A 21,460-nucleotide genomic window follows, 5' to 3' on the forward strand; every position below is an offset into this window, starting at 1 on the left:
TGCCACAACTACTGAGCCTGCACTCTAGAGTCTGTGAGCCACAAGTACTGAGCCCGCGAGCCACAACTACTGAGGCCCGCATGCCTAGAGTCCATGCTCTGCAATGAGAAGCCACCACAATGAGAAGGCCACGCACCGCAACGCAGAGCAGCCCCTGCTCGCCACAGCTAGAGAAAACCTGCGTGCAGCAATGAAGACCCAGTGCAGCCAAAAATTAATTAATTAATTAATTAATTAATTTAAAAAAGAAAATGCAATAGGATAGTTCATTGAGGCAAGAAAATCTTTAAAAGTCACTAATAAAAACCCTTTTGATGTTGGATTTCTCTGACCATGCCCTCCTGGAGCTGGTGGCATTAGGACTCACTACTAAAATCCACAAGATGATCTTAGATGAAACACAGTGTCTAGGCTTTGCTGGGGTGAGGTAAATGCACTGTCAAGATAACTGAACTCAAGGGCTCTGTGCTGGGAGACTACAAAGGAAATGCAGATCTCCTTTTTAGATTTAAAAAAATTTGTGTTGGAAAGAATATAAAACCCAAGTATTATTTCATTTAATATTTTACCTGACACTAACATGGAAAATGAAACTATGTGAAATTTTCAAATCACTGCATCCTAAGTACCCACTGTAAAAATAATGACAGTGTAAGTGTCAACCATTAGCTGAGCTAAGGCACCAGCACTTGTCCTTTTATGTAGCTGCTGGTGAGGAACAGAGTTGAATTTCCACTTGATTCTTCCTTATCTAGCTATTTTTGCCTGCTTTTGAGGCTGCGAGCATCTATTTTGGGGACATACTTGATTGGCTTGAAAACCTATGTGTTGTAAGCTCTAGGAGTAACCTTCTCACCTCCTACCGTCCTAAGTGACGGAAACAGAGAGAGAATTTTTTCAGAGTTTCCTTGGATACTGGAATGGTAGTCAGTTCTATTAGGAAAAAATATAAAGTTTAACCTGGAAGTACCAGATTTTTGACCTTGAGAAGGAGGCTGACTTGACTCTGTTGGACCTTTTGGTTTCTCTTTTCCTGATGTAAACGTCTTTGCTAAATGTTTTAGTTCAGGTTCATCATGCTTGAGTGTATTGGGGTACTGTCTGTGGTCTTTCCTAACAGTTTTAAGGCTAGCTTCTCCACTGGAAGCTTCTCCACTGGAAGGTGCTTGATGAGCCACTAATATCTTGTTAATTGTAAGTAGTATATGAGATATACTTAATATACGTAGGACATTTAGCATAAAAAAGCACATGGCAGATGCTTGAGAAATGCTATTTGCTCTTTTTAATAACATTGGTAATGGCCTAATTTAATGTCCTTTAAAATATCACTTAATAAAGTATCAGTAATCTAACCACAAAACGTTTAGGAGAAATACAGCAGCCATCTTTTACCAAGTACTTTTGTGCAGGCCTTTGGGTGGGTATTTCACATCTGTCTTCTGTGGGACTCTGCCAGTAGTTTTTATTCTCGAAGCTCATCAAAGATAATCTATCCAGAGTCCCATGCTAAGTGGGAAAGCCTGGCTGTAAACTGAGGTCTGCTGCTCCAAAAATTATATTATTTTCATCTTGAGGCAAATCAAAACTTACCCATTCTCTACAACACTAAAATATTTACAGTTCACTTTTTGCAAAAAATATTGCAGAAATTTTCTGATATATTGTAAAAATGTTTAGGTATTTTTCTATTTTAAGTGTTTAATATTGTACCCTACCTTTTTCATTTGACATTAAATCAAAAGCATTCTTCCCGTTTCCTGAACAGTCTTCATAACTATCCAATTTTTAAAATCCAGTTTTTAAAGAAGCATCATTTTCTGACTAGCTGTCAAAACAGGTATGTACTGTTTTCATGCACGAGTAGGGAGGGTTTGCTGGTCAGGACTGCAGTATGTCACTGTTCCTGCCACCTCTTCCTGAAAGGGAAAGCGGACCAACTTGTTTTCCTTTTATAAAGGATCTGACTTCTTCTCAGCTCAATGTTCTCTTAGACTTAAGAACTAGAGGCGACATTATTAGGAAATCAAGCCCATTCTTCTGGACAACTGCAGAACGCCTTCCCCAAGAGCAGGACAAGTGACTTTCACACTGTGACAGTCATTTTAAGCAGAGCTGACTCTCTCCCCAGCTGCATGAGATTTGACTTATATTTTCCTTATGTAATTTCTTTGACTCAAGTGAACTTTTCTTTCTGACCAGAGTTCCTCAAGTTTTTTTTTTTAATTTTAATTTTTTAAATTAATTTTTTAATTGAAGTATAGCTGATTTACAATGTTGTTAGTTTCAGGTGAACAGCATAGTGATTCAGTTATATATATGTATATGTATGTGTGTGTGTGTATATATATACATATATATATATATCCTTTTTCAGATTCTTTTCCATTATAGGTTATTGCAAGATACTGAATATATAGTTCCCTGTGCTACACAGTAGGTCCTTGTTTATCTGTTTTATATATAGTAGTATGTGTCTGTTAACCCCAAACTCCTAATTTATCCCCCCTACTTTCCCCCTTTGATAATTGTAAGTTTGTTCTCTGTGTCTGTGAGTCTCCTTCTGTTTCGTAAATAAGTTCATTTGCAACATTTTTTTTAGATTCCACACATAAGTGAAATCATATGATGTTTGTTTTTCTGTGTTTGGCTTACTTCACTTAGTATGATGATCTCTAGGTCCATCCTCCTCAAGTTTTTCTTGATCTTCCCTGCTTGTTCTTTTATATGATCTAAACAGAACCCACCTCTCAAGATCCACCAAAACTAACAGCTCTAAATCAAGGTATTCCTTCCTTCATTCTTCAGCTGCTGGGACTACGTAGTGCAGTCTCAGCCATTGTGGTTGGGAGCTTACACCAGGTGAAGAACACAGACACTGACCAGTGACTTAAAACATTATAGCACCTTTGGAATGACTTGTATGGGAGTGTATAACGTGAGTAAAGAGTGAGAGGTTATAGAAGAACAGGCTCAAGAAAATGCTCTAGGAGTTGAGAGCAAGATTATTGATATCTCAGAGGACAGGGATGGTGTCGTGGAGAATCCTTCTTGGTCAGCTGGCACATTGCCTAACCTGCGCAGTACATGAAAATGCTCTTCCAGTCACCAAGCATTGATAAAGCAGAAGATCCATCACTACTTTTTACCAAAAAAAGAAAAAAAGAAAAAGAATGTTATGACTGACCATCTTTACCCATCACCCAGAACTTGGTATTTCTGGCAGCGTATCTCTGTAGAGGACTTTAGATGAACGATCATCTCAATACTTTCGTACCACTATTCACATAGCCTACTAATAATTTTTGTAGAAAGTAAAAGCATGGCTTCTTCTTAAGAAAGATGAAGGGTTGATGGAAGATGAAATACTTATAAAAGGTTTACCTTAAATATCTCTGGGGAAGAGACATACATTTAGATTTTGATAAAGACACAATATTTATAAGAGGGTTTATTCTGAATCAGAACATTAATGATAACAGCATTAGTAGCAGCTGTTACTTACATGATATTTATTCTGGGCCAAGCATTGTTATCAGAGTTTTAATATATGAAGTCATCAATCCCTATAGCAAGCCTATGAGATAGGTACTATGATAGCCATTCTACAGATAAGAAAAGAAGCACAAAGAGGTTAATACACTGCCAAAGGTTTTTCACTCAGTGAAGGGCAAAATTTCAATGCACATTGAGGTAGTTTGTCTTTCAAGTCTGTGCTCTTAATCAGTATACTCTTGGGGTCTCTTCACAAATGTTATCTCTAATCCATAAAATAACCTTACAGGAAGTTAGTACTGTGCCTGTTTCACAGATGGCAAAAGCCATACTCAAAGCCTATAAAACTAGTGAGTGGCAAAACCAAGATTTGAAGCCAGGAGTTTAACCTGTACTTTTTCCAACTAAGTCTCCTCGCTTGATGAATTTCACAGGAGATTAGCCTGAATTTACATGAATGTTCAACAAGTAAGAAAGAAAACATTTCTTTTTAAGTCTAAATACTGACCAGATAATGGCAGTGAAAATTCATCAATGAACAAGTGTGAGAGCCCTCTGTGTACCCAGCTTCTGATGGGAACACAGTAAAGCATTAAGACCAACATGTAAGAAATAATTGGAAAACCGTGTTTTCTGTTGAATTGGCTTTAATTACATGCAGGCATACTTCAGAGAAGGGGAAAAAAGAATGTGAGCAAGAGTTGTAAGGGGAAGATTTCCTGAGGGAGGTGGAGGTCGGGTGGAGCCTTGAAGGGTAGTAGAATTGGATGGAGCTAAAGAAAGAGGATTTGAGGTGGAAACGGAAGCAGAGTAAGTAAAGCCAGAGACCAAGCTTGGGTGTGGAGGCTTAGTGAGGACCCTGGGACACAATGTCTGTGTTGGGGAGTCTGAGAAGTGAAGTTGGGTTCTTGGGCAGGAGAACAGCATTGTGAAATGGGATGAAAGCATGTAGAGCAATGAGTGCATTTGAGGACCCGAGGGGAGAGTTTGTCTGTTAATGGAGAATCTGTCCACAGAGTGGCCAGCACACAGAGGGTAAGCAGGACTGCCCCCCATTTCCTCTGTGGTTACCCCATGTCTCAGTGACTGATCATTGAATTTCCGCATTTGTGTATTTCCCAGAGAAATGAAGGCGATCTCTTCCACCGGCTGTGGCACATCATGAATGAAATCCTGGATCTGCGGCGGCAGGTGCTTGTGGGGCATCTCACCCACGATCGGATGAAGGATGTGAAGCGCCACATCACCGCCCGCCTGGACTGGGGCAACGAGTGAGTACTGGCCACTGAGGGGGTGGTCTCTGGTGGCTGAACACAGCAGATGTGACTGCAACACAGGTGTGAGCCACTATGCAGTCCTATCTCTGGAAGACACCAGAGGAGGCTTTTCCATCTTTCCGCTTTGGGGGGCTTAGTGCAAACTCTCACTAGTAGAGTCAAGAACTGCATCCTCTAGGGCTGGTGGGGGTCCCAGGACATTGTCGGTTCTCTACTGCCCTGTGTGCTCTGACAGTGTGCAAATGCTCATGAAATACAAAGTATTCACTGGGGTCAATCAGATATGGCGTCTGCTAAAAATTCATCTTGTTTCAAGGCTTTAGGTTTGGCATGTGAATTTCCTTCTAAATATATTCCTCTTCTTTATTGTGGCAGTAGGTCGTTGGTGTAATCTGGAGGGATACGCTAATGCTAATAGCTTCTGTTAAAAGTCTTAGGACAGGTACCCTGGGTGGGAGGGGGCGTGCTCTCCTTATTGCCCTGATTCTGCCTGTGTATACATATTAGTCTCTTTGAGGAGCTACTTGGGAGAGCTCAGTAAAAAAGCTGCTCTTGACCAAGATTTACTTTTAAATAAAACTGTGAGTGACTAATCTACAATAACAGCCAAGCACTTTAAATAGTATCTCTAATCACTTAAAGCTCTGATGAAGGCTGATTGTGCTAAGTATGAATGTTAATATATGGGGGAGAAATTAGAATAAACCAGCTTTGACTATGATGTTAGTTAGGCTTGTATGGGCTTAAGTTTAAGGACGGTAAATGGTCCCTCGGTATCCTACAAGGTCATAGCCTCCCTCCGTTTCCTCTCCCCAAATCCCCATTTGCTATTTGGACCTTCAAAGGATCTTAGGGCAGCAGAATAAAAGAAAAGCCGACAGAAAAAGGAAAAGGCAGTAAAATGTGCACCACAGATAAATTTGCCTCTTGCTGAATCTGGAAAAACTGATCTGAAACGAGAGTGTGCTTCCTCTAACCATAGAAAGTCGCTTTATCAGAAGCCAGTTTTGTTTCCTGCCAAGATATCACATACTACAGGTATGAAGACGTGGACCCACTAACACATTTTAAACCTCTGTCTCATCCAGAGTCCTTCTGGTATTTCGTTGAGTGAGCTGTGCCATTCATCCTTTTACCGACAGTCGGGAGAGCAGCCCTAATTCATTTATCTCAGGGAGATTTATTCATTCTGGGGAGTCAAAAACAAGAGCAGGTTTGGAATGCAGCAAGACATTGTACTCGGAACTCTGCTTTTTTACGATGGGAGGCAAATTCCAGAGCCCTCCTTGACTTCAGTTTCCTCACTTGTCGAAGGAGTAAGTTGAGCTAGAAGAGATCCAAGGCCTCTTTCCACTCCAGGGCAACATGATTCAAAGCACATAGCATTTCCTGAGAGAGATGATTTGCCAGCCACATGCATGGAGCCTCCGGTCTCGCTGTGTGAGATGGGGTAGCACTTTGAGGGGTAGATCTGAAGACTTTTTTTTTTTTTTTTTTGCGGTACGCTGGCCTCTCACTGTTGCGGCCTCTCCCGTTGCGGAGCACAGGCTCCAGATGCGCAGGCTCAGCGGCCATGGCTCACGGGCCCAGCTGCTCCGCGGCATGTGGGATCTTCCCGGACCGGGGCACGAACCCATGTCCCCTGCATCGGCAGGCGAACTCTCAACCACTGCACCACCAGGGAAGCCCCTGAAGACTGTTTGACCATGACTTAGGCTGCCCATCTTTCATGTGTTTTTTGTTTGTCTGTTTTGAGAAAACTTTGAGCTTTCTCTGAATTATATTGGCTCTTAGTCATTGTGCTGATCCTCCTTTAAAAGACTAGTTTGTAAATAGGAAGAAAGTTGGATGAAGTTAGCTTATCAAAAATAGCTTAGAAATATAGAGCAGGCAAGAAGATGATACTTTTTCAGTTTTAGGAAGGAAGATGATGATATAAAGAAGGGAAAGGAGGGAAAAACATTAATTATGACTGAATCATGGCTCAGTTTGGACTCATGTAAGTTCTAGCTTGTACTTTGGGCAGCTCTTTGGCTAATTTATGGTAAGTTGGTAAAACATTGATGCATGAAAGTGAGCAATGTAATTTATTTAGATCATCCTCAAATTCATGAATTTTCTGAGGTCTCATTCTGTTTCCTTTGAATTTCTTTGACAACTTATTTAAAATGACTTACAGTTTACAGATTGTGCATTTACTGTATTCCTTTAAATATAGTTTTCGTACTGAATGGAAAAGCAAAAGTGGAAAGCAAATTCAGATAATTCTCTTGCATATTAAACTAAGTTGTTCTGCAAAATTGTCTGTCAGCATGTAGATCTCAGGATGAACATAAGTGAAAGATGTGTTCAATCTCAAGTTGTATGTCAAACTGTTGAAGAGTGGTGAAGAGAAGCCCTCTAGATGGAGGAAGCTTGGGGGGAGGGGGAGGGGAGGGGGAGAGGGAGGAGATAACCCATCTTGTTCCCTAAAGGAGATAACCCATGGGTTTCCTTGAACCCATCAGAAGAAGTGTTCTCGCCTGGAAGCCTCGAACAGACTTAAAATAATAGCACCTGTCAGTTCTCCGTAGAGTCCTGTGCTGTCCTTTGATTTTCCTGTGGTAATGATACAGGAGGGAGTACCCATTCATTCTTCCTTCCTGATGTCCCAAAGCAGTTCAGTGACTGAGTTAATATAAAACTAACCCCCCACCCACCCATTTCCCTTTCTGGCTTCCCATGTCCTAGGTCCTCTCCTTCCATCCTGTTCCTTCCCTCTTTGCCTCATTTCTTCTTGTTTTTTAGAGCACTGTCCTGATCCTCTTCTGTGAGCTTAGAAACCTCACACAGTGGGAGGGTTATCCTAAGGATATACCTAGGAATTAACAGAACAAAATAGAAACATATCAAAGTCTCTTCACACAGCTAGGACTCCAGGAAGCCAGCAGAAGTTGAATAATCCAAGCCTTATGAGAGGAAAAGACTTGCAGATCACCAGCTCCTGGGGCCCCAAAGCTGAGGAAGGTTCTGGATCCCACACCTACTCCAGAACCTCTGCTGCTGGGGTTGGTCTTAACTCAGTCATTCTGCAGTGATGTAGATCACTTGTCCTTCATGTTTCTCAGATGGTTGATGCTATGTGAATTTCTAGGTTCTCATTGACAGCCAGTATCCGTTATTCATGTTCAAACTGAGCATTTTATACCAGCTGCTCATGAGCTGCTGGCCAGTCCAGGGATTATTTGTCCTTTGGTCAGGTGCCTACCTGTGGGCCAGTCAGGTGTGGCTCGGGAAGGGGAGATGGTCAGATGACTAAACTACTTCAGCTGCCCCCTGCCCCTCCCAGAAGAAAGTATGGTAGGGCAGCTCCTCATGGAACGTGACATGGGGAAGGAGGTGAGTGCCATGATTCACATGTGGTTGTATGCAGGCACACTGCAGAGATAGGTTTGGCTCCAGACCACCGCAATAAAGCACGTTCGGCTCCAGACCACCACAATAAAGCAGGTTCGGCTCCAGACCACCGCAATAAAGCAGGTTTGGTTCCAGACCACCGCAATAAAGCAGGTTCGGTTCCAGACCACCGCAATAAAGCAGGTTCGGTTCCAGACCACCGCAATAAAGCAGGTTCGGCTCCAGACCACCGCAGTAAAGCACGTTCGGTTCCAGACCGCCGCGATAAAGCAGGGTCGGTTCCAGACCGCCGCGATAAAGCAGGTTCGGTTCCAGACCGCCACGATAAAGCAGGTTCGGTTCCAGACCGCCGCGATAAAGCAGGTTCGGCTCCAGACCGCCACGATAAAGCATGTTCGGTTCCAGACCGCCGCGATAAAGCAGGTTCGGCTCCAGACCGCCGCGATAAAGCAGGTTCGGTTCCAGACCGCCGCGATAAAGCAGGTTCGGTTCCAGACTGCCGCGATAAAGCAGGTTCGGTTCCAGACCGCCGCAGTAAAGCAGGTTCGGTTCCAGACCACCACAATAAAGCGGATATTGCAATAAAGCAAGTCACAAAATTTTTTGATTCCCCAGTGCATGTAAAAGTCATGTTTACACTGTACTATAGTCTATTAATGTGCAATGGCAATATGTATTAAAAATATACATATCTTAATTTAAAAATACTCTATTACTAAAAAATGTCAAAACAATTAAGATAGTGACATCAAAGATCATTGATCCCCATAACAAATGTAATAATGAAAAAGTTTAAAATATTTTGAGAGTCACCAAAATGTGACACAGAGACATGAGGTGAACAAATGCTATTGGAAAAATGGCGCAAACAGGTGTGCTTGACACAGGGTTGCCACAAACCTTCAACTTGTAAAAAAACGTAATATCTCCAAAGTGCAGTAAAAACAAGGTATGCCTATATCCTCTTTCCTTTGCTAGATAATCTTTCCTCAGCAATACTCACCTGGTGTCTTCTGATATCTTACGTTGTAGTGCAGTGGTCCTCTCTTGGGACGGGATGGAGAATGGGGAACAGACCCTATCAGAATCCCCTGATGAGGTATAGCAAGGGGGATTTATTAGTCTGCTCAGGCTGCCATAACAAAATACCACAGACTGGGTGGCTTAAACAACAGACATTTATTTTCTCATAATTCTGGAGGCTACTAGTCCGTGAGCAAGGTACCAGCAAATTCAGTTTCTGGTGAGTACTCTGTTGCTGGCTTGCAGATGGCTACCTTCTTACTGTGTCCATACAAGGACAATCTCTGGAGTCTCTTCTTCTTCTAAGGACACCAGTCCTGTTGGATTAGGGCCTCACTCAAATGACCTCACTTAACCTATATTATCTCCTTATAGTCCCTCTTTTCAAATATAGTCATATTGGGGTTAAGGCTTCAACATACAAATTTTGGGAGGACACAGTTCAGAAACTAACAGGGAGACATGGGCATTTTGAAAATGAATTACCGAGTTTGTGCTTTGAAAGTTCAACAAAAATTAGAGAATGGGAGTGTGATTTTTAAGCTTGTTAAAGAGAAACATAAGTGAAGAAAAGTGAGAAACTGTTTTAGTATCTAAAAGCCAAGTCCTACCGTCAAGAGGGCCACAGTCTTGTAATCTTAAAACCAACAATCCCTCAGGGTGGCTGGGGAAGTACCTGGCTTGAAGTATGTGCTGAATTAATAACAGGTTTTTACTTATGAAACCTCTAATGAGGTTTTGGGCAGGTCACAGAATTTTAGGATTTTTTTTTTTTAACATCTTTATTGGGGTATAATTGCTTTACAATGGTGTGTTAGTTTCTGCTTTATAACAAAGTGAATCAGTTATACATATACATATGTTCCCATATCTCTTCCATCTTGTGTCTCCCTCCCTCCCACCCTCCCTATCCCACCCCTCCAGGCGGTCACAAAGCACCGAGCCGATATCCCTGTGCCATGCGGCTGCTTCCCACTAGCTATCTACCTTATGTTTGTTAGTGTGTATATGTCCATGACTCTCTCTCGCCCTGTCACAGCTCACCCTTCCCCCTCCCCATATCCTCAAGTCCATTCTCCAGTAGGTCTGTGTCTTTATTCCTGTCTTACCGCTAGGTTCTTCATGACATTTTTTTTCTTAAATTCCATACATATGTGTTAGCATACGGTATTTGTCTTTTTCTTTCTGACTTACTTCACTCTGTATGACAGACTCTGGGTCCACCCACCTCATTACAAATAGCTCAATTTCGTTTCTTTTTATGGCTGAGTAATATTCCATTGTATATATGTGCCACATCATCTTTATCCATTCATCCGATGATGGGCACTTAGGTTGTTTCCATCTCCGGGCTATTGTAAATAGAGCTGCAATGAACATTTTAGTACATGACTCTTTTTGAATTATGGTTTTCTCAGGGTATATGCCCAGTAGTGAGATTGCTGGATCATATGGTAGTTCTATTTGTAGTTTTTTAAGGAACCTCCATACTGTTCTCCATAGTGGCTGAACCAATTCACATTCCCACCAGCAGTGCAAGAGTGTTCCCTCTTCTCCACACCCTCTCCAGCATTGATTGTTTGTAGATTTTCTGATGATGCCCATTCTGACCGGTGTGAGGTGATACCTCATTGTAGTTTTGATTTGCATTTCTCTAATGATTAATGATGTTGAGCATTCTTTCATGTGTTTGTTGGCAGTCTGTATATCTTCTTTGGAGAAATGTCTATTTAGGTCTTCTGCCCATTTTTGAATTGGGTTGTTTGTTTTTTTGTTATTGAGCTGCATGAGCTGCTTGTAAATTTTGGACATTAATCCTTTGTCAGTTGCTTCATTTGCAAATATTTTCTCCCATTCTGAGGGTTGTCTTTTGGTCTTGTTTATGGTTTCCTTTGCTCTGCAAAAGCTTTGCAGTTTCATTAGGTCCCATTTGTTTATTTTTGTTTTTATTTCCATTACTCTACGAGGTGGGTCAGAAAGGATCTTGCTGTGATTTATGTCATAGAGTGTTCTGCCTATGTTTTCCTCTAAGAGTTTGATAGTTTCTGGCCTTACATTTAGGTCTTTAATCCATTTTGAGCTTATTTTTGTGTATGGTGTTAGGGAGTGATCTAATCTCATACTTTTACATGTACCTGTCCAGTTTTCCCAGCACCACTTATTGAAGAGGCTGTCCTTTCTCCACTGTACATTCCTGCCACCTTTATCAAAGATAAGGTGTCCATATGTGTGTGGGTTTATCTCTGGGCTTTCTATCCTGTTCCATTGATCTATCTTTCTGTTTTTGTGCCAGTACCATACTGTCTTGATTACTGTAGCTTTGTAGTATAGTCTGAAGTCAGGGAGCCTGATTCCTCCAGCTCCTTTTTTCGTTCTCAAGATTGCTTTGGCGATTCGGGGTATTTTGTTTTTCCATACAAATTGCGAAATTTTTTGTTCTAGTTCTGTGAAAAATGCCAGTGGTAGTTTGATAGGGATTGCATTGAATCTATAGATTGCTTTGGGTAGTAGAGTCATTTTCACAATGTTGATTCTTCCAATCCAAGAACATGGTATATCTCTCCATCTATTTTAGGATATTTTTAAAATACAAAAGTGAGAAGGCTTTGGTTGTATAATTGGAAATGCCATGCAGGAAGGCTTCCGTATTAGAGAGAGTAATGATGTGGAAGGGATGTAGAGCAAAATATCCTCAGAGAATTAAGTGTGTGACCTGGAGTGGGATAATTGAGGGGAGTCTGGTAGAGAGACATCATGAAGCCTTTGGGATAGTTGTGATGGTTACGGAGATGAGTAGAATTATACAGCCTTGACATCAGTGTAGTAAGGTGGATGCCTGGAGAGGAGTATGTTATCAAGGTCACTAGAGGGAAACTGGCAAGATTATACTCATTTTCCTCTGTCCATGGTAAGACATCACAAATCTGATACCATACTTGGTCCCACTGAGGCTGGATATAACGTTAGAATATTTCTTAGCATAGTAATTCACGTATCAGTCACAATGAAACCTGACATAAGAGATTAAGCCATTTTTGCTACCCCAGGCGTAGACCTATGCTGTCCTAATTTCTGTCCCCTGCCTTTACTGAGTTTCTCCTAATGACTGACCCCAGAACTTGCTATGAATAAGGACCATGCACGTGTTGCCAGAGATTCCCATTATTAATGTGTTAGCTCTGGATATAACTAGGAATTTTGGTGCCAGGTCAAATCCTAAAGGCTACATTTCCCTCTCCTCAACTCTGTTTCTAGAACAAAATTATGTCTATCTCTAGTTTCCACCCCAGTACAAGGAGGAAGAGTTTCTGTGGTAATAGCTTGTAGGGTGCTAAAGGTTCCCCACCATAGAGTACCGAGGCCCCCAGTGGCAGGAGTGCTCCACCAAGAGTGCCAGCCCATTCCTACCCGACCCCATTTACTTGCCTTTGTCATCTTCTGTTTCTCAAGTTATGACCAGTGTTCAGCCTAGTCACTTACTCCAATCACAGTGAGAGGTTAATATAAGGTAAAAAATATGGGTGAGAGAAGCATGGTGGGTGATATATCAAATGTTAGGGAGATACAGTAAAGATAATTATTTTTTTAATTTATTTTATTTTATTTTATTTTTTGGGGGGGGGTACACGGGCCTCTCACTGTTGTGGCCTCTCCCGTTGCGGAGCACAGGCTCTGGACGCGCAGGCTCAGCGGCCATGGCTCACAGGCCCAGCCGCTCCGCGGCATGTGGGATCTTCCTGGACCAGGGCACGAACCCGTGTCCCCTGCATTGGCAGGCGGACTCTCAACCACTGCGCCACCAGGGAAGCCCAAAGATAATTATTTTTAATATATCCTATCAAGGTAACTCTTCCGCCAAATGTTTGCAATCTGTTTTCTAGACAACTGGGACTGGACCTGGTGCCTAGGAAAGAGTACGCGATGGTGGATCCAGAGGACATCAGCATTACTGAGCTCTACCGATTGGTAGGTATAGGAATCCTTGGCTCACAGCCTCACTGCTAATTTTGTGGTTTCCATGACACTCTTCATACTTGCTTGATTTTGTAAGAACAGGATGTTCCCGGTTTAATTTGGAGCAAGTAAAGAGAATTGAGAGCTGAGGTGACCATGCCCCAAGTACAAAACTGAGATAATTTACCCACCTCAGAACGCCCTGACGTTCCTACTGAGCCCTCAATGCCCAGGCACTAGGAAGTAAAGACAAAGAAGTTTTAAGTTTTATTTTGCAAATCTTTGTACTTTGCCTAGTCTAGTGAAATCTTTGTATTTTGCCTAGTCTAGTGGAATGGTTACAAGTCATACATATTTATCTGTTCTGTTTCAGGATATTGTTGTGACTAATGGTTTCCAGTTAGTGCTCACCAATATGTTAGCTCCCCTCCCTGCCCTGCTATCACTGTATGCACAGACTCCTGAAAGTATCCCTTCCTTGGTCTCCAAATGCTAGACTTATCCCCCACCTCTCCCAAACCCCAGGCCATCCCTAAGTGCTGAAACTTGTTAATAATCCTGAGATATTTGGTCATCTTGCCCATTGTGGCCTCACCCATAACTTGAGTTTTTTGTCTAGTTACATGGTAGGTTGAAGTTCAGTTATTTACTTGGCATCTAGATTCCCCGAATCTGGTCCCATCTGCCTTGTATTTTTTTTTTTTTTTTGGCTGCGTTGGGTTTTCATTGCTGTGCGCAGGCTTTCTCTAGTTGCGGTGAGCGGGGGCTACTCTTCGTTGCGGTGTGTGGGCTTCTCGTTGCGGTGCTCTTCTTGCAGAGCACGGGCTCTAGGCACATGGGCTTCAGTAGTTGCAACACGCGGGCTCAGTAGTTGTGACTCACGGGCTCTAGAATGCAGGCTCGGTAGTTGTGGCACACAGGCTTAGTAGCTCCGCAGCATGTGGGATCATCCCGAACCTCTAGAGTGCAGGCTCGGTAGTTGTGGTGCATGGGCTTAGTAGCTCCGCAGCATGTGGGATCTTCCCGAACCAGGGCTCGAACCTGTGTCCCCTGCATTGGCAGGCGGATTCTTAACCACTGCCCCACCAGGGAAGTCTCTAGCCTCGTATTCTTTATTTTTCTTTGCGGTACACGGGCCTCTTGTTGTGGCCTCTCCCGTTGTGGAGCACAGGCTCCGGACGCGCAGGCTCAGCGGCCATGGCTCACAGACCCAGCCGCTCTGCGGCATGTGGGATCTTCCCGGACCAGAGCACAAACCCGTGTCCCCTGCATCGGCAGGCGGACTCTCAACCACTGCGCCACCAGGGAAGCCCCCGTAGCCTCGTATTCTTAATATTTGTATAAAGTTTTACCTAATCTCTAGATACTCACTGAGCTATTTTAAAACCTCAAATCAAAGAAGCCAGTATCCCAGGCGTTTCTTTGCTTTGCTCTAGTTACCACTGCATCTTACCCCACGTTCCAAGGAGGAGTGACTGTGGAAAATAGCTGACTCCTTTTTGGAACATCCTACCTCTCCGGGGATAGCTTCCCAAGCTTAGAGTATTCTTCATAGAATTGCAGATTATTCTTCATCTGAAATTATCTGAAAAATGTGGTGGAAAAAATCATCAGTAAACCCATCAGGTGTATGTCTGATTTGAGAAAGCAGTTCTTAATACCGCTTTCAGTTTTCCCCTTCATCATCAATCTGTTCAGATTATCTACAGCTCATTATTTCCATTGGACTAAATTCCGTTTCTGTGGAGAATTTCCTTTGCTTTACGTTGAGCTTCTTGAGGGTGATGTTTCATGCCGCACCCCTCTGTGGCATCAGTGCTAAGCAGGGTATCAGGCCCAGAGCAAAAACACAGTTGAAGTTTGGTTGGAGGGAGGAGGGCAGAGATGGAGGAAGGGCACACAAGGAGAATATTCGCAGTAAAAGTCACCACTAACTCTTAGCTTATGCAACAAACAAAATCTCTAGAATTGATTTGTCAGCGACATCCTCTAATGGGACATTTTTATTATAGTTTATTTAACTGTTGGGCATCAGATTTTGTCTCTCACTTTTGTTTTAATCTCTCACTCAATTTGAAGTTTCTTCAGAGTGGGCACCATGTCCTATATTGATACTTCCTCTGTTATGTCCAACATAATCTCGTTCAGTGATTTGCACTTAATAAGCAATCACTTAATGATTTTGATGTTACTACGGTATTATGAGAAGACTATGGGCATAGATCCAAAAAACTAGGTTTAAATTTCATCTCTTCCTTCCACCAGCTCTCTGATCTTGGACTTACTGCTAAATCTTTCAGAGCTTCAGTTTCTTAGTCTATTAAATGGAAAAATAATTCTAACCATGTTTGTTAGGAAGGTTAAATAAGAAATGCATGTAAAATGCCTTTCCTTGACAGACAATGTTTGCAAAGCACCTAAGCATTCAGTCAGTTTTCATTCCTTTGTCATCTTTATTTCATCCTCATTAAGGAGGTAAGATGGCAAGAATAATGCCAGCCTTATGTGCTAAATCTTAAGATTAGATTTGGCTGTGTTCAATGAAATAAGTAAATAATAGAAGCTTAGACATGATAGAAATTATTTCTCCTTTACAGTATGCAAGCCCAGAGGCAGGAAGTCCTGGGCTTGTTTGTGGTTTCATGGTGTCAGAGCAAAAAAGGCTCCATCATCAAGGATACTTCAAAGTACACCATAGCTGCAAGAACTCTAGCCATGACCTTGCTCTCCAGCTTTAAGAAGGAGAAAGATTTCTCTCAGTTGACTCAACTATTTTAATGAGCCTTCCTGGAACTACCACACAATACTTGCACTCACATTTCATTGGCCATATTTAGCTAGGGATGTCAAATATTTGAGAAGCAACTAACAGTGTCTGTCACAAATATGTTTTATTTTCCCAAGTTTGATTTTGTATGCATGTGATTTTATCTCTCTTCTTTTTACTTAAAGTCATATATGGGATGGGAAATTTATTTCATCTCTTTGAACATTCCGATTTGTTAGTTGTGGCTGTTGGGAGTGTTATATTGATAAGATTCTGGGGTCTCTTCCAGGCTGTGATCGATTAGCAATGACTGCCATTGGAGGGGGTTTTTCATATTTTATAGCTCAGAACCTAGTCCACAGTCTTCATTTGACAGATGAGGAAAATAAAACATTGTAATTTTACATGAAATTGTAATTTCTCCTCCATAGTGATTGCATTTTACTGCTTCTAAAGCAAAGACAATAGCCCAAGAGAACCCCAAATGATTATAAGCTTCAGAAGGACATGTTTTTTCTTTAAGGCAGCTTCAAGTTCCTATTTATGTCCTGGCCCAGCGGTAATCAGGTTCTCTGTAGCACTGGCCCTTTTCTCTATGCAACCTAAACGTGACTGATTGTATTGACTTTGCCAGGGGGAGTTGGCAGGCACCACCACCAATCCCTTATGGCGAAGGTGGGAGTGGGGTGGTGATTTATTGTCACTCCTAGATCAAGGATCATGGCATGGAGGTAAAATGCCCCAACACAGGATGCTGGATTAATTGTTGCCACTTCTCTTTCTTTACTATGTCTTCTCCCCGTAATATTTGAAACACAGGTGTTTGCATCTTACACACTCCCTACTGCATCATTAGGAAAAAAATGTCTTGTTTTGGGTTTTTGATAGTCCTGTTAGCAGATCTTTCTCACCTGATTTTGTTCACCTAAGCAGTAAAATGCGCTAAACCTCACCGTGTTGACATACGTCCCGTTGGAACATACCGTTTACTGCCAACAACCAGAGCTCAATCCTTCTGTAGTAAAGAGGACTTTATTGGCTGGGTTCTCTGGTTGTTTGGGCATGAGGAGTATCTTTTTAGGAACCTTTCTTGGTTTTAATAAGATCAGGTTAGCTGCTTGCTTTGTGATACTTAGTGGGTAGGCCAGTGGTTCTCCAACAGAGAACAGGGTACATTTGGCAATGTCCGGAGACATTTTTGGTTGTCACAATTGGGGATGGTGGGGAGTGGGGAGAGGTACTACTGGTATCTGGAGAGTAGATGCCAGAAAAAGACGTTAAACATCCTACCAAGCCCAGGACAGCCCCACGACAGAGAAATTACCAGCCCAAATTGTCAGTAGTGCTGAAGGTGCGAACCCTGGTGTGGACCATTCACCCAGTAATTAATGCATTAGTGAGGGTTAATGATTTGTATCACTTTAATAAATCTTCGGAATGCATCTGTTTCTTTTCCTAATCAAAAGTCTAGTTAAACTGTGAGCACATGTAGAGTCACTGCTAGGTGCCTTTGTAACCATACATTATTTCAGAGATGGATTTTTGTCTATGTGTTATAACTACCAAATCACAGTTCTTGAAGTGTGGACACACCTTTTAAATTTTGCTACTGCAATAATATATTCACAGAGAGATTTTTTAGCAGTTCCCGAAAGTAGTGAATTACCAAAAGATAAACAAGACATCCTAACCTATGTAAGTTCAGATCTGTCTCAGGCATGGAAGGATGGTGGGTGAGGAAGAGAGGAGATTTCAGTGCCATTTGTGAGGGCCCACGTCACACGTACAAAGGGTAGAATTAAGTGGGCTTATTACTAGCATGCTGCAAAGACCAAGGCAGTAATTATACAAGAGATGCAACAATAGGTTTTTCACTCTTCTAGGATTTGCATCTCCCTGCACATGATTTCAATCAGTGATTCTCAGCCCTCATTGCACATTAGAATCACCTGGGGAGCTTTTAAAACTACCACTGTCCAGACCCCCATCCCCTAGAAATTCTAATTTAATTGTTCTGGGATGGGACCTGGGCATAAGTATTTTTTAAAAGCTCTCTTGGTGATTCTAAAGTGCAGCCAAGGTTGAGAACCACTGATCTAGATAGATTGGATTCTTTGCAGGAATAAGGGAGCTAATTTTTCTCCTCAGTTTTTAGTGAATGTCATGAATGATGCTGGGAACTTTGCACTGTTTGAAGTAAAGACCAGACATCTCTTTGAGGTCTGTTCTATTCATAATGTTTTTATATCTGTTTTTTCAGCTCTAGCCTTTAGTAGTTATTCATTTCTCCATAGCAGTTTGCTCATTGTTACCCTGAACTTTTAAGTAAATCAGTAAATAAGTTAGCAACTTCAGAAAATAAAAAGCTTGAGAAGTTAAAGAGATGTAGTTTTATGAATGCATTATGTTTCCTTTGCCCTGTTATAAAGGATTTTTAAAGCCCAAAATAGAGCAACCCTCATAGAAAAAAAAGAATTATGCTTTTTTCTAGTTAGAATATTTCTCTGCAGAAAGCCTTTTCTAGTAATTATGGCCAACACATACCACAATGCTGAGGTCAACTTTAAAAGAAAATGCACTTACTCTTCACTTTCACAGAGGCGTGTCCAGTGTACCTGCTGAGTATACAATAATTATAGATGCACTTGGTTAATTGCATTTTTTTAGCTGTCTACTTTTCAAGTGGTTCAATTTAAAAAATAAAAGCATGAAAAACTTCTGGTGATTTTATGCTGCTGCATCTATAATTGTACATGGCATTTCTTTGCATTCAAATCTTAGTTAGTCATTAGTTACTGAACTATACTTAGAAACATAAAAAGATGGCTGATGTAGACATAGAGTTCTGTACCTTAACCTCAACAAAGGATATGACTCCTTTGGAGTTAATCCCTGAGCTATTAATATATTTTTTTAATTGTCAAGTGATCCACAAGAAGTAGCCTCTTTAGTAGTCTGTGTTATGAAAGCAATACTCTTACACATTCTTAGCACCTGTTCTGTTAATTCACAGCCTTTCTGTATGTTTTCCCTGTGCTCTCACCCTGAGTCAGTTCTGCTCACACTGTGGTCCAAGAACTAGCTGGACCGTGAACTGTTTGTAACTGGCCCAAGTACAAAAATGGCGAGTAAACGTTTAGAAACCTTTATAACATTTTGACATTGCCATGGCATTTTTATGATATTTTATGAAAATATCAATCTGCGGTAGGTTAGGCGGAAAAACCAACCTGGTCCTTCACTGCAGGTAGTTTGAGAAGTACTGTCCTAGATGGTTCATAATTCCCGCTCACTCTTTCGCTCTCAGCTAAAGTGTCATTTTCCCAAGAAACCTTCCCTGACTGCCCAGACACAAGTCAAATTCTCCATTCATCAGAGTTGCAGTTTTCTATCCGTTTGTGGGAAAATTTTGTTGATGTCTGCTCCCCCTAGTAGAAAAGCTCTATGAAGGCAGGCTGTTTCTGTGTTTACGCATCATTGCATTCCCAGTGCTGGGCTTATAATAGATACGTAACAAGTATATGTTGACTAAATGATCATTCTCATGTTCTCCTCACCCCTGGAACCATGGGTGATTCCTTTCCTTCCTCAACTTGTGGGAACTCTTACTTCCGGTCCCGCCTCCCAAGTATAGCCTAGGTTAGCTGTATTAAGGACGGAAATAAGAGATGGACACAGACTCTGTTCCTGCCTTTAGACCCCTCACTGGCTTTCTTAGGTCTGCTTCCCTGTAGCTCCGCAGCAAGTTAGAAACATTTTCTTGCTCTAGTGATTGAATACCTTTTGATACTGCCCGCCTCAGAAAACTACCACAAGTTTGAAATTTAGTATGCTTTAAAAGAATTTTTAATTATGAGAAATGTGAAGTCATAGCTACATTGTTCAGCGAAATGATCAGCTAGATACAATTTAGTCTGATTTTTAAAAGATGGTTAATAACTTGTTCTCACCCTGGGAGTTGACGAGGGACCGATAGCATCCTTTGAACTTCACGCTGCCTGAATCTACTCAGTGAGTTGATATCATTTTAACATTAATGATTAAGAAACAAATCTTAAAGCAGGATTCCTTGATGGTCTGCAAGCTTCAGTTTTTTATTTTAGTGGTTGGGAGAAAATTTGGAATTTAACATCCAACTAGATACCAAATACACAACAACAACAAAAAGCACAGGACATCATAATCACACCATAGCTAACTAGCTTGTTGGGTTCCGTTATTTAATTCAGTCCATGCTGATCATGTTTTTTGGGGGGGTGTCATTCAGATGGAGCATCGACATCGGAAGAAAGATACCCCAGTGCAGGCCAGCAGTCATCACCTCTTTGTGCAGATGAAAAGCCTCATGTGTTCCAACCTGGGAGAGGAGCTTGAGGTCATCTTTTCACTCTTTGACAGTAAAGAGAATCGACCAATCAGGTAACTGCATGTGGAGATATGACTTGAACTTCTTAATGTTGGAATTGTGGATGTTTGCAACTGGCAGGCTTCAGGATATATGACCTTGTACATTTTTCCTCTATCAGCCTGTTTTCTCATCTGTAGAACTCTGTGAATTTCTAAGCTGCCTAACTTCTAGGCGTTTCCCCGAAAATTAGATGAAATGATGCATGCAAACGTTTTTTGAAAAACTCAAAAGGGCTGTGGAACCATAATTATTATTAAATGAAAGTATGTCATTGATATCAGGTCTGTTATTGGAGTTATTTTGTATTGATAATGCAAGGAGGACATAATATCTCTAAAATCTGAAGTTTGCTTATCAAGTTCAATACATTGTATTTTTCAAATTTTCAGTAAGCAATTATATTATTCTTACCCTGTCTGCATCAAATAATATTGAGAGACAACTAAATACTTGGAAACCTTCCCATGAGAGTTTCAGAGCTGGGAAATAATAAACAATTTTCACCTTCATTTTTCTTCTTTCTCTGTCTTACCTGTTGTAGTTCTCTTATGGCAAGTTTTCAAAATTTAGGAGAAGCTTACAATGGACGTTTTGGTTGTTATCCAAAGGTCTCAACTTTTTTTGAGACTTCTTGTATGTTTAAAAATTTTTAAGTCTTAAAGTTGAGCACAATCCACACCATCTTTTACATTAAAATTTTTAAATTTGAATTTGGAATTAAAATTATACCACAACTTACACATAATGACCCAATTGTACCACACTTTAAAGAAATAATACTTACTAAAATAAACGTTGACAATTTTAAGCAACAATGAGCCACATATATTGTTTTGTAAATATAAAATAATCTTGGAGTATTTTCTGGTAAAAAAAAAATCTTTTTCTAGGAAATATGTGTGAAGTTTATTTTTAGTGCATTTATAGCCATAAAATCTTTGGTGAATTAACTTATATGTTATTCATTACCTACTAGAAAGTATACTTTCTATTTCTTGACAGTGGACTATGTCCATAGAATTTTTTAATTTTTAAAATTTTATTTATTTTTGGCTGCATTGGGTCTTCGTTGCTGTGCGCGGGCTTTCTCTGGTTGCAGCGAGCAGGGGCTACTCTTCGTTGCAGTGCGCGGGCTTCTCC

The 21,460-nt window shown here is 41.2% G+C and overlaps 1 protein-coding gene across 2 annotated transcripts in view; it reads left to right on the top strand.

The window, feature by feature from the left end:
* Positions 1-21,460, top strand: part of DOCK4 (dedicator of cytokinesis 4) — a 476,638-nt gene that overhangs the window by 213,930 nt on the left and 241,248 nt on the right. For both annotated transcript variants that reach the window (XM_060305397.1, XM_030857580.2), the window contains exons 6-8: positions 4,618-4,766; positions 13,073-13,157; positions 20,180-20,331. In XM_060305397.1, coding sequence (XP_060161380.1) covers positions 4,618-4,766; positions 13,073-13,157; positions 20,180-20,331 — 386 coding nt within the window. The remainder of the gene's footprint in view (positions 1-4,617; positions 4,767-13,072; positions 13,158-20,179; positions 20,332-21,460) is intronic.

This window comes from Globicephala melas, chromosome 9 (genome assembly GCF_963455315.2).
Source record: "Globicephala melas chromosome 9, mGloMel1.2, whole genome shotgun sequence".
NCBI lineage: Eukaryota > Metazoa > Chordata > Mammalia > Artiodactyla > Delphinidae > Globicephala > Globicephala melas.